The following is an 18747-nucleotide window of genomic DNA, read 5'->3' as shown; positions in this document are numbered from 1 at the left end:
AAATAAATAAATACAAATGACTTTTATCTGATTCAAACTCAGTCAGAAAACACTTGAATTCCTTTTTCGAGTTTTTGTCGTATTTGTTCAAAAGCTTGTTTATTTCTAACACTAATTTAATATAATATTTAAAAATATTTTATTAGATATTTCTCCCATCTAGGACCACATAGAAAGTGACTCAAATCGGGTCTGAAAAACATCAGATTTGTGATCACTTTGATACCTTAGAAAACAAATACTGTATATTTGTACTTAACAATAGAGAAATGCTTTATTTACCTTTTAACTGGATGTTTTTAATGAATCAATGAAATAAAAGAAACCCATTTTAATATTATTATTATTATTATTATTAATAATAATAATAATTTATAACAATAATAAATAATAATCAGTCTCTATTTGTAACTGTAGTCACGTAACAAAAAACATTAGTACACATTGATATAATAAATTAACATATTAAAATCTAATTTTATTTTCAACAAAAACACATTTATTACTATTAATTGAAAAGCAAAAGCAATGTAATTGAAGCATGTTTCCTATTTAAAGGTCACTTTTTTTTTTAAACAAATTAACACTGGTCTCAGAGCTTTAAGCTACAGCCAAAGTGCCTTCCACACAACCTAGATTGTGTACTGTATGTGTGTGTTATGTCAACTTTATGCTGATTTAGAACGGAAGAGGAGTTAACAAAAATGCATAGCTATTAACATCTGGATGGAAGTGTTCTCTCTGTGTGTTTGCGTATGTGTGTGTGTGTGTGGTTGTGGTAATGCTCCAGCTGCAAAACCCCTCAGATAATTATTCCCCCTGTTTTACTCCTTTTCCGAACACGTCAATTCAGTGTCTGCGTAAATGAGCTCCTTTTGAGCCCCACCTTGTCAGAGAAAATAAGAGATAAGCAACACGCTGGGGGAGGGGCTTTTCTTATACGAGGTCACACAATCTAATTGGCTTGTTTAAACCTTAGCCATTACAAAAATTATAAAGAGCAGAAAATATATTTATATGTGCATACTAGGGAATGAGCTTAATGACAAAAAATTACTAAAAAGTGAATTTAGCACAATAGGTCCACAATAATATTGAATTTTGAGTTGATTGGAGTGTGAAGGGTCCTTCAAGCTGTTATCCATGATTAACCGGGGTGGAAATATGACATGACACAGAGGACAAATTCCCGCCATCATCCATCAACATGAGAAAGAAGGAAGTGTGTTGACCTTCAGGGAATTGTGTTTTTTAAAAAAAAAAAGTTGCTTTCCTGAAAAGACCCATTTTTAATGTAATGGCCAATATTAAAAAGTGAATATCAAGTGCAAATACAGACTTGCCTGGAAAAGGAACCAAGTTTAATTTGGGCCATATATGGACGTAAGGATGTAACAATTGCGAAAAAAAATTCCCCGGTGATCCCTAGTGAAGTAAAAGGTCTCCAAAACCATCACCTCCATGCCATCAGATAGTCTGCATGGTGTGGAATAAAAAATGCCCTTTATTTAATCTAACCACAAATAACCACAAAGTAACTGATGAAAAACAACATGGAGCATTTTAGCAATAAACACTGAAGTTGGTGTTGGTGTAAAAAAAAAAAGAATGATGTCTGCACTGAAAAGAAACTTATCCCAGCAATAAAATAAAGGGAACATGGCATCATGGACTCCATAACATACCACTAGATTTAAATCAAATTCTGTCTGCCCCCGTCCAGAAACCTCAACTGGGTCATCACTGGATCTTCGAGCAGGACGATGAATTTTAACAATGAAGTCTGAATGTCCAAATCAGCTGAAGACTAATGAAAACCAGTTTAAAAAAGTACGTGCAAAAGAGAGAACCTAGGAGTCCGGATAACCTGGAGAGATTCTGTAAAGAGGATTGGTCTCAGATGCCCTGCTCTGTATTGTACAACCTTATGAAAAGACTCATTGCTGCTTTATTGGCAAATTGAAATATGTAGAGTTTTAAATTCAGGGTTGTCAATAATTGTAGTACATGTGTTTTTGTTGAAAATATCTCTTGATCAGTGATTTGTTTCTCTTTTAATATTTAAATTCCAGTTAAAGTTTTTCTTCATATTTTCAATATAATATATACCACAATATGAGTTATTATGAGATATATATATATATACTGTATATAAACACTTGTTCTTATTTTAAGTATTTTCTGATAAAGGAAAAATCTCCTAGTATGATATGACATTTAAAAAAACATTCTTCGCTGTTGTAGATTTTGTTTTATGATAAAAATCAAATGACAAATACAAACTATTAAATATAACATATCTACACATCAAAGATCTGTCTTTTTCGTTTTTTAATTAAAACATGCTGGATGTTTACTATAACATCTGGTATCTGGTATCACAGAATGAGTTTTACGGTTGCCTGTATAAATTTTGTGATATCTGATCCACGAAAAGCGAAGATTAGTTATGACTCTGAGAAAGTTGTGTAAATTCCTCTCAACCAGCCGTGTCTCAACAAAGCAGTAAAACGGTTAAATCACGGAAATCCCTCTCATCACACATCCTGAATTTTATACAGCACAGGAACCGATATATAAATATAAATACAGCATAATCTTCTAAAGCGTGTGACCTTTTCTATTTTGATTTCCTTCGATTTCCCCACAATTTCCCTTGATTGGTGCTCCCTTGCTGTAATAAAATAAAAAACCACTAGTCTAGCACAGACTTTCTTCTTTAAAGTGTAAGTGTGTAAAAGAGTCACACATGTGGAAATCATTTACTTTAAGCATATTGCACCCAATGAGGAATTTTAAAGCGCATTAAAAGATTCTGAGCATTAACAAACTAGACATGTATATATCTTCAGTTATATTTGCACATCCAGTTTTAATTCATGCGTGTAACATAGTCTCTGTGGAAAGGTTTCATTGCAGAGGTAGAGTTTCTCAATGCAGAAACAACAGAACACCACGCTGTAGTGAAATAAGCAAAAGTAAATCAAATAAACCCAGATGTCTAATAAAACAAAGTGAAAGGCCTACAGAGAGAATGAAACACCAACCAGAAACATAAACAGGGCACATCACTGCTAAATTAAAAAAAGGTGCTTTAAAAGATACCAAGGTTAAAAACTGGGGTAAAAAATTATTTAATTTGCCGTTTTTTAGTCATATGCTGCTTTAAATGAGCAGAATCATTGGAAATTGGAATATAGAATGAATAAATCTGATCAGATCTCAGCTCTATTTTGATTTAAAAATAAATAAATTAATTAAATGCCCTCATTTTGCAGATGCACTTATCCAGGTCGACTTACAGTTTCATTTCTTCTTTTTGTAGGTCTTAATCTCCCTGACCTTCACGGTTTCTTAAAACCGACTTTCCAGTCCAGCCTTCCTTAAAAACATCTAATGCTTCCTTCCATGATCTTACCTTGACTTGTTTTGTGTCTTGAACTCTTCTTCTGCTTTATCCAGCATTTCCACACACTATTCAAATTAATTTCATTATATATCTGGGCCTTTTTTTTTTCCTTTTTCTCATACATACACACGATTCCATAATTTTTCTTTTTAAATTTTCTTTTCATTTTTGTGAAGCTGCTTTGAGATAATGAATGAGAAATTAAATTAAATTTAAGGGTTAAGGGCCTTGATTAAGGGCCCAAAAGTGTAAACTTGGTGGTGCTGGGATTTTGAACCTGGGTCCATTCGATCCTTACCGACCGAGCTACCGCTGCTCTTAGTTATTTTTTTTGTTTAAAGACAGTACATTTGTTTGACATCATCTAAACTGCTGTAGCATGACTATGATACCTTTTGTGATGCAGGCCACAGGTACGGTATCTGGTGAGATACAGAGGGACCCTGTTCCGAGACTTCCCCTCAGAGCTCAAAGCCCCCAACCTTACCAATCTGAGCAGAGTAGTTCAACACCTGCGGCTCTCGCATCCAAGATGAACGATTGGTCCTAGTTTGAAAAGGATGTGCGAAAGACCATTGATGCGTACCATCATTGTCAAGGTTCAACTTTAGTTACTATCAATGTCATACTATGGTTCAGAAAGAGGCAGAAAGAAGAATGAACGCTACTCCAAGACTTTGCATACATCAACACTGGTGTCCAATTGTATTATTAAAACATACCTAAACGTATTATTTAAACGTATTATAGTGCACAAACCATAAGTGATCTGGCTGAAGAGTTAAAATTGGCTGGTTTAGTTAATGAATAGAACAAACATGTGGCAGGTCTTTGACTTTCTGACAAAGAAATGGCTAAAAATGGCGAAGTCTCACATTACTGTAACCGCAAACTTCTGTGAAAATTTTCTATTCATGATCCTCAGGAACCAATCAAGCAGGCATGGATTGAACAAGTGATGTTAGAGTAGACATCTTTTTGACTTTATGCCCAGATGAAGAATAAAGGACTTCATACTACAGTACATATTGATTGTTGTACAGAAATTTCATTGCATTAAAAACCAAAACGTATTTATCTATGTGCATAGACCTTGCCAGATTGTTGTTGATCCTGGTGAATGCATATGCATGTATACCTCATAAATTGTTGGAACTCACACTACATCGCAATTACTGTACTGCAAAATCACAGCCTGATACTTGATAAAGGCCATCTGACTGGCATTGGCTGGAGAAAGGAATTATAACATGGGAGCCCCATGGAAATCACCAGGTACTGCTGAAGATGGTCCGCATGGATAGTCTAAGGATGAACCAGTCAGCATTTATGGATGACCTTACAGTGACACTGTATACACCAGAAAGTAGGAAGGAGTTTTATACCTGGAGAGGGTTCCGGTGCTAAATACAGGAAATATTAATTGAATTATGGAATAAGTTCCATAATTCATTAACTGAGACTCCCATCCCACCCAACAGGTTAGAGTTAAGAACAATTCCTTAATCAGGTCATTCAAAAAACCAATGGTAGATTTGCGAGTGGAATCTATTCCTCTGCCTAAACTGCTATGGCCAACAGCCCCATTGACATCAGTTAACTCCCATGAAGGGATGATAAGCAGCTTCTTCCACAGATGGTTCTGCCTTGAGGAGCAGCATACAGTAGCTGTGTTTGGAAGTGAGCAACATTTTGCAACTCCCATTTAGAGGCCTTGTGGAGGAATCCATGACGTCACACGTCTATACATATGTGTGTGCATGTGTGTGTTTGTGTAGTACCTGCATGATGAATTCTCTGCGGCGTGGTAGGCCTCTCTCGGACAACAACGCATACTCGGGCTCTTTCTCTCGTTTAGCCTGCTGGATCTGTGCGAGTCGGCTGATGGGGTTCATGCCCTGACCATACTCTGGCCCTGCCTTTAATGAGATCTCATGAGACACACACACACACACACATGCTGTTTGGGTCTACAGAAGAGAATGCTTTCTTACTTCCTTACGATCAGCATTACATTATGAGCTACCTGTCTACCTGATGAACTGTCAAAGCATGTCTCTTTGTCTGTCTTGCTGTCTGTGAACATGTCTGTCTACCAACTCGTCTGTCTGTTATCATGCTTGTCTTGCTGCCTGTCAGTGTTTGTCTGTCTACCACTTGATTTGTCCGTCAGTATGTCTGGGAGTCTGTCCAACAGTCAAGTTGTCTGTCCGTCCATCCGTCTGTTAACTCGGTCCTGTCGGTCAGTGTGTCTGTTTGTCCATCAGTGAACCTGTCTGCCAGTGGGTCTCCATCAGTCAGCGTATTTGTCAGTGTGTCAATATACTTGGGCCGCCAAAGTACATTGACGGCCGTCAAAGTATATTTGCGCACCCTTTTTAAAAATCTGTCGCTCGATTAATTAGTAGCGGACCCTTCCCTCCCGCGCTACCGCTTCTGTAGAGCGGTGTACTGAGAGGCAGTAAATACAGACCTGTGGGAAACGCTGTAACCTTGATATTGGGTGGTGTGTGTCTGTGCCTAGCTCACCATACAAGCGCTAGAGTATTATAGAGTTCTATAATATATACACTATACTATTAGATGCAGTGCATGTCTGTAGTACCCTTACTACCTTCAGTATAGTCTTGGGACGTTTCTTGTAGTGCATTTTGGGCTTTTCCACTACTGGGATGAAGGGCAGCTTCTTCAGCTCCTGCAGGATGGAGAACGCTGCACGCTTTTTCGACAGCTTCTTGCTGTTGCCCTCGCCCTCAGCCGAGAACTCGCCCACCGTCACGCGGGTCAGGAAGCTCTTCATGTGGGGTGGGCCGCTTTCCTTCAGCACCTGGGGACGGAGGAGGATGGAGGAAGTCTGTAAAATGCAGAGCAGGTCACAGGCTGTGGTGATGTATATACATGAAAAAGTCGGATTTATCTAGAATGCAGATGAACATGGTGTTTAATAAATCGTGTGTTTTAACATTCAGGTTCAGAAGTCTCTACTCGGGCAGCGAAGCAGGTAAGCTCAGTGTTAGCGGGGGGATTAAATTACACTCTCACATAGACACAAAAAAACTGGCTCTGTCTGTGTTCAGTGAAAGTTATCCCCCTTATGAAACTCCTTTTCACATCCTATCTTCATACGCATAAGCACTATGGCATTCTATCTCACACACACACACACACACACACACACACACACACACACACACACTGCAACTATATATAAAGAACAAAACCCCCCAAAATGTAAAACTGAGAACCTACAAATCAAGTCACTTTTAGGACAATCCACCAGATGTCCCTCCATCTATCCATTCTTCCATTCATGTGTCTGACAATCCATCCATCTACTCATCAATCTGTCTATTAATCCATCCATCCATCATTATATTAATCTGTCTGCCAGTCATCCATTCACAACCTCATCCATCCCTCCATGTCAGTCCGTCCATCAATACATCCATGTGACTATTTATATACCAGTCAGCCTGTATGTGTCTTTCCATCAATCTATACATAATGATCCATCCATCCATCCATCCATCAATCCATCCATCCACATGTCTGTCTATCCATCAATACATCTGAGTGACTATCCATTTCCAGTCCCTATCCATCAAATTATCTGCCTGCATGTGTCTTTCCATCCATCAGTCTACATGATGCTTTATCCTTCCCTCCCTTCATCCATCCATTCAGCATGTCTCTATCTATCCATAAATTCGTGTTATCCATCTGCCACTCCATGTGTCCATCAGTCATTTCTTAAAGCTGAATAAAACACACAAAAATGTAAACCCATTGAAGGCATTATTGTATCTGAACAGCTGGAAAGGGAAACACACCCACACAATATTTACACGACTTTCATGTGGAGGGATTTGATCACACATCGATGTTATTTTATTTCTCTGGAAGCTCTTCACATTGGGCCATTGATATCACACTTTTAGATTGATCACAGTTTATAATAAATGACTCCTTTAATAAATAAATGTGCTTTAAACAAATGATTTTACGTGCATTTAACAAAAACCCACAGAAGCTGTCTTCCTTCTGTTTTTGTCTATTCATTAAGCTGTCTAGCAGTCTGTCTCTCTCTTTGCTCCAACCCATCTGTAAATATACAGTGGTGTGAAAAACTGTTTGCCCCCTTCCTGATTTCTTATTCTTTTGCATGTTTGTCACACAAAATGTTTCTGATCATCAAACACATTTAACTATTAAAACAAAATGCAGTTTTTAAATGATGGTTTTTATTATTTAGGGAGAAAAAAAACCTACATGGCCCTGTGTGAAAAAGTAATTGCCCCCTGAACCTAATAACTGGTTGGGCCACCCTTAGCAGCAATAACTGCAATCAAGCGTTTGCGATAACTTGCAACGAGTCTTTTACAGCGCTCTGGAGGAATTTTGGCCCACTCATCTTTGCAGAATTGTTGTAATTTAGCTTTATTTGAGGGTTTTCTAGCATGAACCGCCTTTTTAAGGTCATGCCACAACATCTCAATAGGATTCAGATCAGGACTTCGACTAGGCCAGTCCAAAGTCTTTATTTTGTTTTTCTTCAGCCATACAGAGGTGGATTTGCTGGTGTGTTTTGGGTCATTGTCCTGCTGCAGCACCCAAGATCACTTCAGCTTGAGTTGACGAACAGATGGCCGGACATTCTCCTTCAGGATTTTTTGGTAGACAGTAGAATTCATGGTTCCATCTATCACAGCAAGCCTTCCAGGTCCTGAAGCAGCAAAACAACCCCAGACCATCACACTACCACCACCATATTTTACTGTTGGTATGATGTTCTTTTTCTGAAATGCTGTGTTACTTTTACGCCAGATGTAACGGGACACGCACCTTCCAAAAAGTTCAACTTTTGTCTCATCGGTCCACAAGGTATTTTCCCAAAAGTCGTGGCAATCATTGAGATGTTTTTTTAGCAAAATTGAGACGAGCCTTAATGTTCTTTTTGCTTAAAAGTGGTTTGCGCCTTGGAAATCTGCCATGCAGGCCGTTTTTGCCCAGTCTCTTTCTTATGATGGAGTCGTGAACACTGACCGTAATTGAGGCAAGTGAGGCCTGCAGTTCTTTAGATGTTGTCCTGGGGTCTTTTGTGGCCTCTCGGATGAGTTGTCTCTGTGCTCTTGGGGTAATTTTGGTCGGCTGGCCACTCCTGGGAAGGTTCACCACTGTTCCATGTTTTTGCCTTTTGTGGATAATGGCTCTCACTGTGGTTCGCTGGAGTCCCAAAGTTTTAGAAATGGCTTTATAACCTTTACCAGACTGATAGATCTCAATTACTTTTGTTCTCATTTGTTCCTGAATTTCTTTGGATCTTGGCATGATGTCTAGCTTTTGAGGTGCTTTTGGTCTACTTCTCTGTGTCAGGTAGCTCCTATTTAAGTGATTTCTTAATTGAAACAGGTGTGGCAGTAATCAGGCCTGGGGGTGACTACAGAAATTGAACTCAGGTGTGATAAACCACAGTTAAGTTATTTTTTAACAAGGGGGGGCAATCACTTTTTCACACAGGGCCATGTAGATTTGGAGTTTTTTTTCTCCCTTAATAACATAAACCTTCATTTAAAAACTGCATTTTGTGTTCAATTATGTTATCTTTGACTAATAGTTAACGGTTTTTGATGAGCAGAAACATTTAAGAGTGACAAACATGCAAAAGAATAAGAAATCAGGAAGGGGGCAAATAGTTTTTTTACACCACTGTATAATCGAGAATGTCTGAGGACATCTTCAGTTGTCCTATACGCCACTTTAATTCCTGAATACTTTTGAAGCCCTGAGTCACCTGACCTCACACAGACTCGATCACTGAGGTTATTGTTAGGGGTTCGGTGGTGGAAGCTTTTCGCCTCCGGCATGTGATTGTCTAATCGCGGGAACAATGTCTTTGAGGAGATTTTGGCACTCCTTGAATCCATCGGCAGCCGACGAGCCATGGTTCTCGGCGTCAGACGGTGTAACGTCTTCGGCGCGGGCGATGGAATTTCGACGGGGACTCTTTGATCTGACCAGTTTTTCTGTCCTGCGTGGATCATGTTCTCCCCGGGAAGACGCTGGTGGTACGAGCCGTGTAAAGGAAGGATGTGAGGACGGCAAGAGACATCGAGACCTACTGAGCGAAGAAAGACTCTTTTGTATGGAGTGCTGATGCATCTGCCCCCGAGACACACACTCATGCACGAGTCAGAAAGCGAGAGAGAGAGAGAGAGAGAGAGAGAGAGAGAGAGATGCACGTCTGAATCCACTGTATGTCTTTACTTGCTTGTTTGCATGTCTGTCTGCATGTCCATCAGTCTGTCCACACCTGTCTGTTTTAAAATTCAGTATGACATATCCATCTCCATACTGTATACTTCAGCCTAATCTGTATGCGTATGTCTATCACTGTATACTATACTGTATCTGTCCATCTGTCCATTTGTTCCTCCATCGTCTGTCTTATCTACAGAACTGTCCATGAATTTGTTTCCAACTTGTCCCGTTGCGTATTTCTTTATCCGTCTATCAGTTTTAAACTTTCTGTCTGTCAACATGCTACATTGGAGGCGTTTGTACTGTACGCACTGCAGCAGGAACAGCGGTGAGCTCCGGGCGATGACAGCCGAAGTGGGAACTGAACGACAGTAATGATGTTAAAGGTTCCCTGCTCTGCGTGGAACATCATCTCTGCAGATGACACGATAGCACGAAACGAGCGCCTACACGCGCTGCCCTGCCGCAGCTGTTAAGAGTTAGACGTAGTCCGTTTCCAGCGATTTGCGTCTTTCTCACGTTGTAACACTTACGCTCGGTTTCGGTGTTTATGCAGAAAGTGCGCACTAGGCGTTCTTCCCGAATCCTGAGCACGGGCCAAAATTCCTACGCAGGCCAGAAGGAATGATGAAGTGGAGACGACACGGGAAAGAGCAATACATCATTCGCAAGTTAAGCGCCGCGTGACAGCGCACGCCACATACGCACGCGCAAACACACATGTATCTTCTTAAAGAGGGGGGAAGGAAAAAAAAACAGACACACAATCAAGGAAAACATAACATTTACAACATAGCATAACATTTACGCAAGAAATCTGTTCAGAAGTTTGTTGGTGAGGCTGGTTGTTAAGTTTAACATCGCTGTGTAATGACTTCTTAGTAAGCAATGGAAAAACAAATGGACATGCTCCAGGCTTGACGGAGGGATTAAGCACAAATCTGGCAAAACTAATGGGATAAATCCTAAACAGTGAGCCATTCCTGCTTATGGTGGAGCTTCCTGTGTAAAGGCACCTGCAACACATGGTTTCGAATCTCATCCCTGAACTTTGCAAGTTACTTGGTTGGTTTCCTCGCACAGTTCAAAGACATAGTGTGCCATAACTTCCCTAGTATATGCTCTAGGCCGCCCCGTGCTGATATAACCAATGAATGGATGGGTGCGTCCATTCTCAAAGGCATGCCAAAAAAAGGTTAGTCAAAAATTATCCGCACTTTGATTATATTAAAACCTCTGATGGCCATCAGCACTTCCCGTTCAAGGCTACTGTCTTGCCAGTCACTGCTGTGCAGGTGTGAACGGGTGCACCTGGTGCCGAAACAACTCACTAAAGAATATATACAGAGTTTAATCCCCAAATAAAATTAGGACCAATACTCTAAGAAAGCTGAAAGTTTAACCTTTAAAGAGAATCATTACTGGTGACGAGACACAGATTCATCACTATAAGCCTGAGAGCAAACGGCAGAGTACGGAACGGAAACATCCTCAATCACCGACCGAGAAAAAGTAAAAAAAAAAAAAAAGTCAACCATCAGCTGGAAAACTGATGCTTACAGTTTTCTGGGATTCTCAAGGGGCCAGAATTGGAACATTATCAGGACAAAGGTTCAACAATCGACAGCGCTCGTTACAGTAAACTGCAGTTTATAAGACTGCTGTCCGGGGGCGTTGTGATCTTGCATGAAGATGCACATCTGCACACATCTGCCCACACTGTCAACACTCTGCAAAAACTTTGTACTGAGGTGTTAAAGCATCCTCCCTATAGTCCTGATCTCGCTCCATCAGGCTTTTTACCCATTCGGTCCCCTGAAAGCAGCCCTCACGGATGATAATTCACGTTGGATGAAGAAGTGAAGACAGCGGTGCATTTGTGGCTCGCAATTAAACCTCAAATCATTTTATAATGAGGGAATACGAAAGCTTGTGGCAGATGGACAAACGTTAGAGTCCATCAGCATGTCATGCTATAATGTGTGTGTGTGTGTGTGTGTGTGTGTGTGGTACTTACCTCAAAATTCACAGGCATGTTCCTCTTTAGTGCAATCTCATACACAAGGCTGATTTCAGATTTATTTGCGTCGCTCTCCTCCTCTGAACCTTTTTTCTCCTCCAGACTCTAAAAATATGTAAAGAACAAAATAATCACCAGTATACAAAATATAAAGAAAAAAGGGGTGGCTCAAAACTTTTGCACTGTAGACTGTACCAAATGTTGTTTTTATATATATAAAATTTTTATATATAACATTATTTTTATGTTTTTTTTTATTATTATCTTTAAAGCTCTGTAAAATTTAAAGGAAAAATAATTTTCTACATGACTCTAACAAAAACAATGAATCACGCTGCTTAACAAAACACCATTACAGGAAGCTTCACTCCGATCTTTTCTGTTTCTCACCAAAGTGTCAAAAAAAATGAATAAATAAAAAAATAAAAAATAAAGACCTTTAGAACTACAGTATGAGTTCCTGCAGTGGAAATACATCCACAACAAGCACGTGTATGTGTGTGCGTGTGTGCGCACGTGCCCGAGGCAGTACATGACCATGGTGTTCTTCTCTTGGTAACATAATACAGGAAGAGAAGCAGCTGATAAAGAGCTCGTTATGAACACAGCGAGACTGAACAGGAGAGAAAAACACAATATTACAGCTTGAATAACTAGATCGCTGCCAAACGCTCACACACCCAGACCCACACCCACAACCACAGCCAGGCATCGTGTTTTTTTTTTTGTTTTTTGTATTAACAGCTTTGGTTAGACCTCAATAAAGAGGTTCAAGTTCAATGAAATCTAAAAAATCTAATTCAATATTTATAAGCACCGAGAAACATTTCATTTCATTTGAAGTCTGTCTGTACAAAAACCACTGAGATGATTATTAAAGGGGCCCTGTTGGGAAAATCCTTATAGCTCTAGTGTGTGTACATGCAAAAAAAACTTCACACTCTTCAGATTTGTCATGACCCTCACAAAATTCCTGTATAGGGAAAAAAAAAAGATGATAAAACCCTCCTCTGGCTCGGGGCTCAGTTCTGCCCAGGAGTAACTATTCTATTTCCTCCAAGTGAAGCTATCGATTATTTTCAAATGGAAACATTCTGACAACTATCCTGAAACCTGGCCGCTTGAATTTAAACACAATGATGCTAAAAACAGCTTGGATTGCATGTGGAAGCAGGATAAATCTTTTGGATAATTATATTGATCATAAAGAGAACTAATAACGTACCAGAGGGTCAGTGTGAAACTTCCTTTACATTATGTATAATTAACTACCACCAGTCAGTCAAGAAGGGCCGAAATCTAAGTTTTCTCACGCCATCTTTTCGAACTGCAGTGCTCACTGATGCCCGTGATTGGCTTTAGAGCCGTGATTAATTTGAGAGCACCAAGTGCCCTCCTAGGGATCTCCTAAATATAGAGTTAACCCTAACCCTTACCACTGCACCACTTAGGGGCAAGTGTGAAAGACAATTTTTTGCCAGATCTACTGTGTGTGGAGAGTGTTATTTTGCAATAATATCTTGTACAGTACTCAGTTTTTCTTTTAGTTAGATAGGCAAGGTCGACCTTAGTGACCTGCTAAGAGCTGACCATGCCTTGTTCAAATTTAGGTTGTGTTACTCTTTAGTCTCTGTGCGCTTATTGGCTAAAAAGATGCACTTCCACAAAGGGGTGTTTAAAACTACAGACACTGAAACGGCCAGCTTGAAAAGTGAGCAAAAAAGAAGGGATTTTAGGCATTCCAGAACGCATGTTGAAACATTGACAGTCCCATTTTGGAGAAAAAAAACTGTGACAGTGTTCTGACAGTGAATAATCCTAATTTTGGAAAATATTCAACAAAACAGTTCAATACAGAGTTCACAGTCCAATATAGTGGAAAACAGCTCTGAGACATAATAGCGTCCAGGATTCTCCTCGCGATTTAAAGGCGCAGAGACGACATTTCCTTGTGAGATCTCATTTCCTTAGGGTTTTGGCCACATGATGCCAGTGTGGAAAAAGAGGATTTAGTCAAATGGAGTGGTATGCTTTAAATTGTATATTCGTGTCAAAGGCGTACACTTTGTCTGACTTAAGAACAAATCCGACTTATGAACATGCTCCTGGAATGAAACTCATTTTTAAGTCCTAGCTGAGCTTCATATCTTTAAATAACAATTACAACAGTTGACTTTTGTTGTAGTTGTTACTGAATCACATATTTTCACGTTATTTCATAGTTTTGAAATCTCCAGTATCGTTTTAGAATGTAGAGAATATCACTAAACAAAAAATATTGAGGAGGTGTGTCAAAACTTTTGGCTGCTACTGTTTTTTTTTTTATTAATATTTATTGCTGCCATGAAGAAACAATCAAATAAAATTTGAATTATAATAAAATATAAAAAAAAACAAGAGAAATAATTTTAGCTTCCGTCGTAATATCTGATTACACCTGTTTTGGAATTTGTTCTTGCAAATAATCTAAGCAGTTTTGTAGTCAAGGTTTATTGATTTGCCTGTGGTATCACTAGACATGTCTCAAACTAGAAACCTTGTTCCTTACAGAGTCCACACATACACACAGACAGAAAAAAAATCATTACAGATTTTTTTTTCTTATGACTTATAAAGTGTACTATAATTCGAGTGTGTGCTTTGGGACACATCTACAGTGGACAATCCATGGTGAGTCATTTTTATATGGATGGTAAGGTGTGTAAGTTTAACTAAGGAAAAGGACATTTGGCTGGTGAGCAGATTAGAGGCGTGTGAGCAGAGATGATAGTGTATTTATTCACCCGCCTTAGGTTTTTTTAACCTGTAGAATGGTGACATCAGCGCTGGCACAGAGCATTGGAGTGTTAAAAGATTTACACAATGTGACACGGTCTTAAGCTTACAACCCGGCACACAAAAAAGCCTGTTAACAGTGTGTGAGGTCGTATTTACACACCTATGTTACAGTAAGGGGAAGGATGATAGAAGAACACACAAGAACAAGGGGATATGGGATCAGCATAAGGGAATTGTGGGTAATCTGCCTAAAGCTACATAAACAAGAAGGTGAAAAGGGAGTTGAGGTGATGGACATCATCGGAGGAAGAATGAGGAAACAAAGACCACAAGGGAAAAAGTGTAGCATGTATCAAATTATTTCCTATTCCATACAGTTTCTACAAGAATCCTAACAAGAGAAATATTAAAATATTTAATTTAGATATAAATATTATGTATCTTTCATTCTAGTTCAATACATGCAAGCAAAATCTGGAGGAACACTGCTGACTTAACAGTTTTCCGGAAGATAACCATCGACCCCCTGCACAAGAACAGTGAGACACATAAGGTCATGGCCTATATGGCCAGCTGTTCACAAAGTGCTGCATCGAAGCATATTTATCTAAAGGTGACTGGAGGGGAAAAGTGTGGAAGGAGAAGTCGCATACGCATCACCTTAAGAAGCTTGTCAAGCAAAGCTGATCCAAGAACTTTGAAGAGCTTCACACGAAGTGGAGTGAGGCTGAAGTTGGGGCATCAAGAGCCACCACGTACAGACATCTTAAGGAAATGGGCTACAACTGTGGCATTTCTAGTATCAAGCCACTCCTGAACCACAGTGGCGCAGTGGTCAAGTGCTCGACCTATCATCCGGAGATCGCAAGTTCGATTCCTGGGTGATGCTATAATCTCTCGTAGCCAAAGGCAAAGAGAGAGCTGATTGTCCGAGGGCGAGGGGAGGGACAAGAGCTACTTAGTGCTCTTGCATCAATCATGACTCAACAGCCAATCAGGAGTGTCTGTGAGCTTACGCAAGCGGAAAAAGAAGATAGCGCTGTCCTCCGAGTGTTTTACGGCGCCCCCCAATGGTGTGAGCAAGCAGTTTGAAGAGATGTGGTTGGCTGGCGTGCGGAGGAAACATGTGATAGGCCCGTCCGACTAGTACCCTTAATGTGGCGCGCCCTAGTGACGGGGAGAAATTGGATATGACTAAATTAGGGAGAAAATCTGGGGGGGGGGGAACGCCTGGCCCTGCTGATCACTCAATATCAGCTGATCCTTAAGTTTTTGTTATTGATGCTATGCAATGCAAGGATACTGCAATATTCCTATGCTGAACCGGCGGGGTAAAAGGCGCGTTTGTCACTTGTTAATACGGTTTTATCTGAAAGTATGTGATTGTGTTTGAGAGCGAGCATACCTGGGGTTGCTTTTCTGGAATGGGTTCGTTCCTCAACGCCTGCAAAGCTTTCATGGCTGCGTTGTGCCGAGCTGCTTGCCGAGTTCGACCTTCGCCAATAAACTCGTTACTGCCTACCGTCAGCTGCACGTAGAACACCTTGGGGACTGGATAGTGATACCTCAAGCCCAGGGAAATAAAAAAATTTTTAAAAAGTGGGGGAGATAAGAGGAAATGACATTTATGTCAAAACAGGATTAGATTTTTTAAAAACATGACAGCTTTATCACAATTTAAATCAGGCCTGGTGGACACAAAATAATGACTTAAAGATTCCACTCGGTCACCTCCTCAAACTTGGATATCACTTGTTTCTATGGCAACACACACAACACCATAATGCGGAACCAGACCCTAAAGATATAACTACAGTATATATATATATAAAGAAAAGAGAATTTTACTGGCTAAAATCTTTCATTTAAACTTTAATTTAGTACTTTGTAAAATTGCAGCTTTTGAGTTTCTACAAGCTGGCAAAGTGATTGTGTTGGGATTTAGGAAGGAAAACCGGCCACAGCTGATGACTTCCTACCAGTACTTGAGAACATACTGATATTTATAAGAATGACGGCAATCCTGCATGATGATAATAGGGGAAATGAGGGGAGAGAGAGATTTGTTCCAAAATATTTTGGCCAGTATATGTAGCATTAATCTTTATCACTTCACTTCCAAAAAGTACTTTTTTTTGTAAAAAGTGTGGGCGGCACAGTGGTGTACAGGTTAGCCTTGCACCTTAAGGGTCCAGGTTCGATTCCCCGCCAGGCTCAAATCCCGTCTCTGTGCGCATTGAGTTTGTATGTTCTCCCTGTGCTTGGTGGGTTTCCTCTGGGTTCTATGGTTTCCTCCCACAGTCAAAAGACATGTAGGTTAGGTTCCCAAATTGCTGGTAGTGTGTGTGTGTGTGTGTGCCCTGCGATGGATTTGCACCCTGTCCAGAGTGTACACTGCCTCGTGCCCTAAGCCTCCTGGGATAGGCTCCAGGTCCCCACGACCCTGAATACAGAATAAAGTGGTATAGAAGATGAGTGAGTGGGTAAAAAGTGCTATAGCAGTTTTATTTGCTCTTATTATTACTAGGTTCTATCATCAGTGTTCATCTGGCATCAGTTGTCTAGAAAAAGGTTCACCCTGGACTGAGGCTCCACATTATCAAAGTGACACAAACTTTCTCACAGCACACACAGAGCTCCTGGGGAGAAAAGGCTGAAATAAGAAGCGATAGACAAAAGCTTAGAACAACTCGAGAAAAGAGGACAGATTTATATCCGTGGCCGAACCCGAACGATATTATCCTAGTTATAAATGGTGAAATTAACGCAGTAGGGCAAGCGAGGTAATGGCCCCCGGTGGACCGCGCCTCAGGAAGGCAAAACAAAAGCCTTGTCACATTTCTGCACTTTCTCCTGCGTAACTCTGGCTCACCCACGCAGCCTGTCAGACGGTTCTTCACAGCCCAGATTTAGGAGTGTGTCCGTCCTTTATGAAGACTGACACAGACTGATCCGGGGTCAGCGCCCTGATCCCATGCACCCCCCACTGCAACTCATTCACACTCCAAAATCACACGCTTAGCACTCTAACACTAGTTAAGCAATACCAAACAAAAATCCGCCCATGTAGAGTTTGACTGGATAAAAAACTTATTTTATTTAGGTTTATATAAATGCTTATTAACCACTGTATGAACAATTCGATTTTCCAGAGAAGGCAGTTTAAAATGCTCCGAATATTTGACACTCATGTTAAGCGCTGTAGTAAACATTCAAGCGGAGGACGAGCAGAAATTCACGGCGACAGCGCAGATCAGGATGCCTTTAACACGGTCCATTATTCTTTCAAATAGTTTTAAAACATTAGGTTAAAACAGTAACCTGAAACGAACAGTGAATATTTTTTTGATATGTATATATATGTTTGATCTGTTTGAATCATTTACAGAAGTAAATTAGTTCATCTTCTGGTTGCAGTTATAATTCTAAATAAATCTTATACACAATTATCCAATCACATTGGGAAATCATGTTAATGAGGATTTTGGAAAGGCGTACAAACATCCCCAAAAAAAAAAAATCTCAAAATTGCGAGAGAACTCAGAAATGAGTTTAAAGAAATTATATAAAAGCTATGTAAAAGAAATTCTATTTGAAATCACTCTGATTAAAGATCATAAAATGTACTGTTAAGTGCTTAAATTATTTAACCACAGTACGTCTTTTTTGACATTCGCAAAGTTGTTTAGCCTACCATGAAGTAGTTAATCTTCCAGGAGTAGTTTTTATTTGCAGTTACTATAGGTTCAGCTTGCCATTTTGCATTGGTTAGATGTACGTAAAATGGCGATCTAATATTTAATCTTTCCTCCGCTGAAGACCGAGAGGATGAAAATTTGAGAGTTCTCACCGAGTTACATTTACATTTACATTTAGGCATTTGGCAGACGCTCTTATCCAGAGCGACTTACATTTTTTTTTTTTTTAGCTCATTACACATCTGAGCAGTTGAGGGTTAAGGGCCTTGCTCAAGGGCCCAACAGTGGCAGCTGGGTGGTTGTGGGGTTTGGACCTGGGATCTTCCGAACCGAGTTAGCTAATGTAACCCCAACATGGGGCAAACATGTCCCCCCCTATGTACGCCAACAAGATAGAACCAACCAGGTCAAACATTTAGATGTCTAATATATACCTACAGTATTGAATGGATCATCAAACAATTACACCAGTTCTCACCCTAATGAAAAATTAATTCTTTTCTGCCCGTGCGTTTTTTATTCCAATTGGGCAATTATTTAGATCATAAGTGGAATATTAATGCCCATGTAAAATGCACCCATTG

General features: G+C 39.9%; 1 protein-coding gene across 5 annotated transcripts in view; it reads right to left on the bottom strand.

Annotated features, from left to right (window-relative positions):
- Window positions 1–18747, bottom strand: part of stau2 (staufen double-stranded RNA binding protein 2) — a 103153-nt gene that overhangs the window by 53032 nt on the left and 31374 nt on the right. For 2 of the 5 annotated variants that reach the window (XM_053487738.1, XM_053487743.1), the window contains 4 exons: window positions 15871–16030; window positions 11685–11792; window positions 6024–6263; window positions 5191–5340 (listed from right to left, as the gene is read on the bottom strand). In XM_053487738.1, coding sequence (XP_053343713.1) covers window positions 5191–5340; window positions 6024–6263; window positions 11685–11792; window positions 15871–16030 — 658 coding nt within the window. The remainder of the gene's footprint in view (window positions 1–5190; window positions 5341–6023; window positions 6264–11684; window positions 11793–15870; window positions 16031–18747) is intronic. The other 3 variants (XM_053487739.1, XM_053487740.1, XM_053487741.1) reach the window with 3 other exon arrangements.

Source organism: Clarias gariepinus, chromosome 26 (genome assembly GCF_024256425.1).
Source record: "Clarias gariepinus isolate MV-2021 ecotype Netherlands chromosome 26, CGAR_prim_01v2, whole genome shotgun sequence".
Taxonomy (NCBI): Eukaryota; Metazoa; Chordata; class Actinopteri; order Siluriformes; family Clariidae; genus Clarias; species Clarias gariepinus.
Note: the sequence above shows the minus strand (reverse complement) of the source record. Positions and strands in the feature narration are given on the sequence as shown.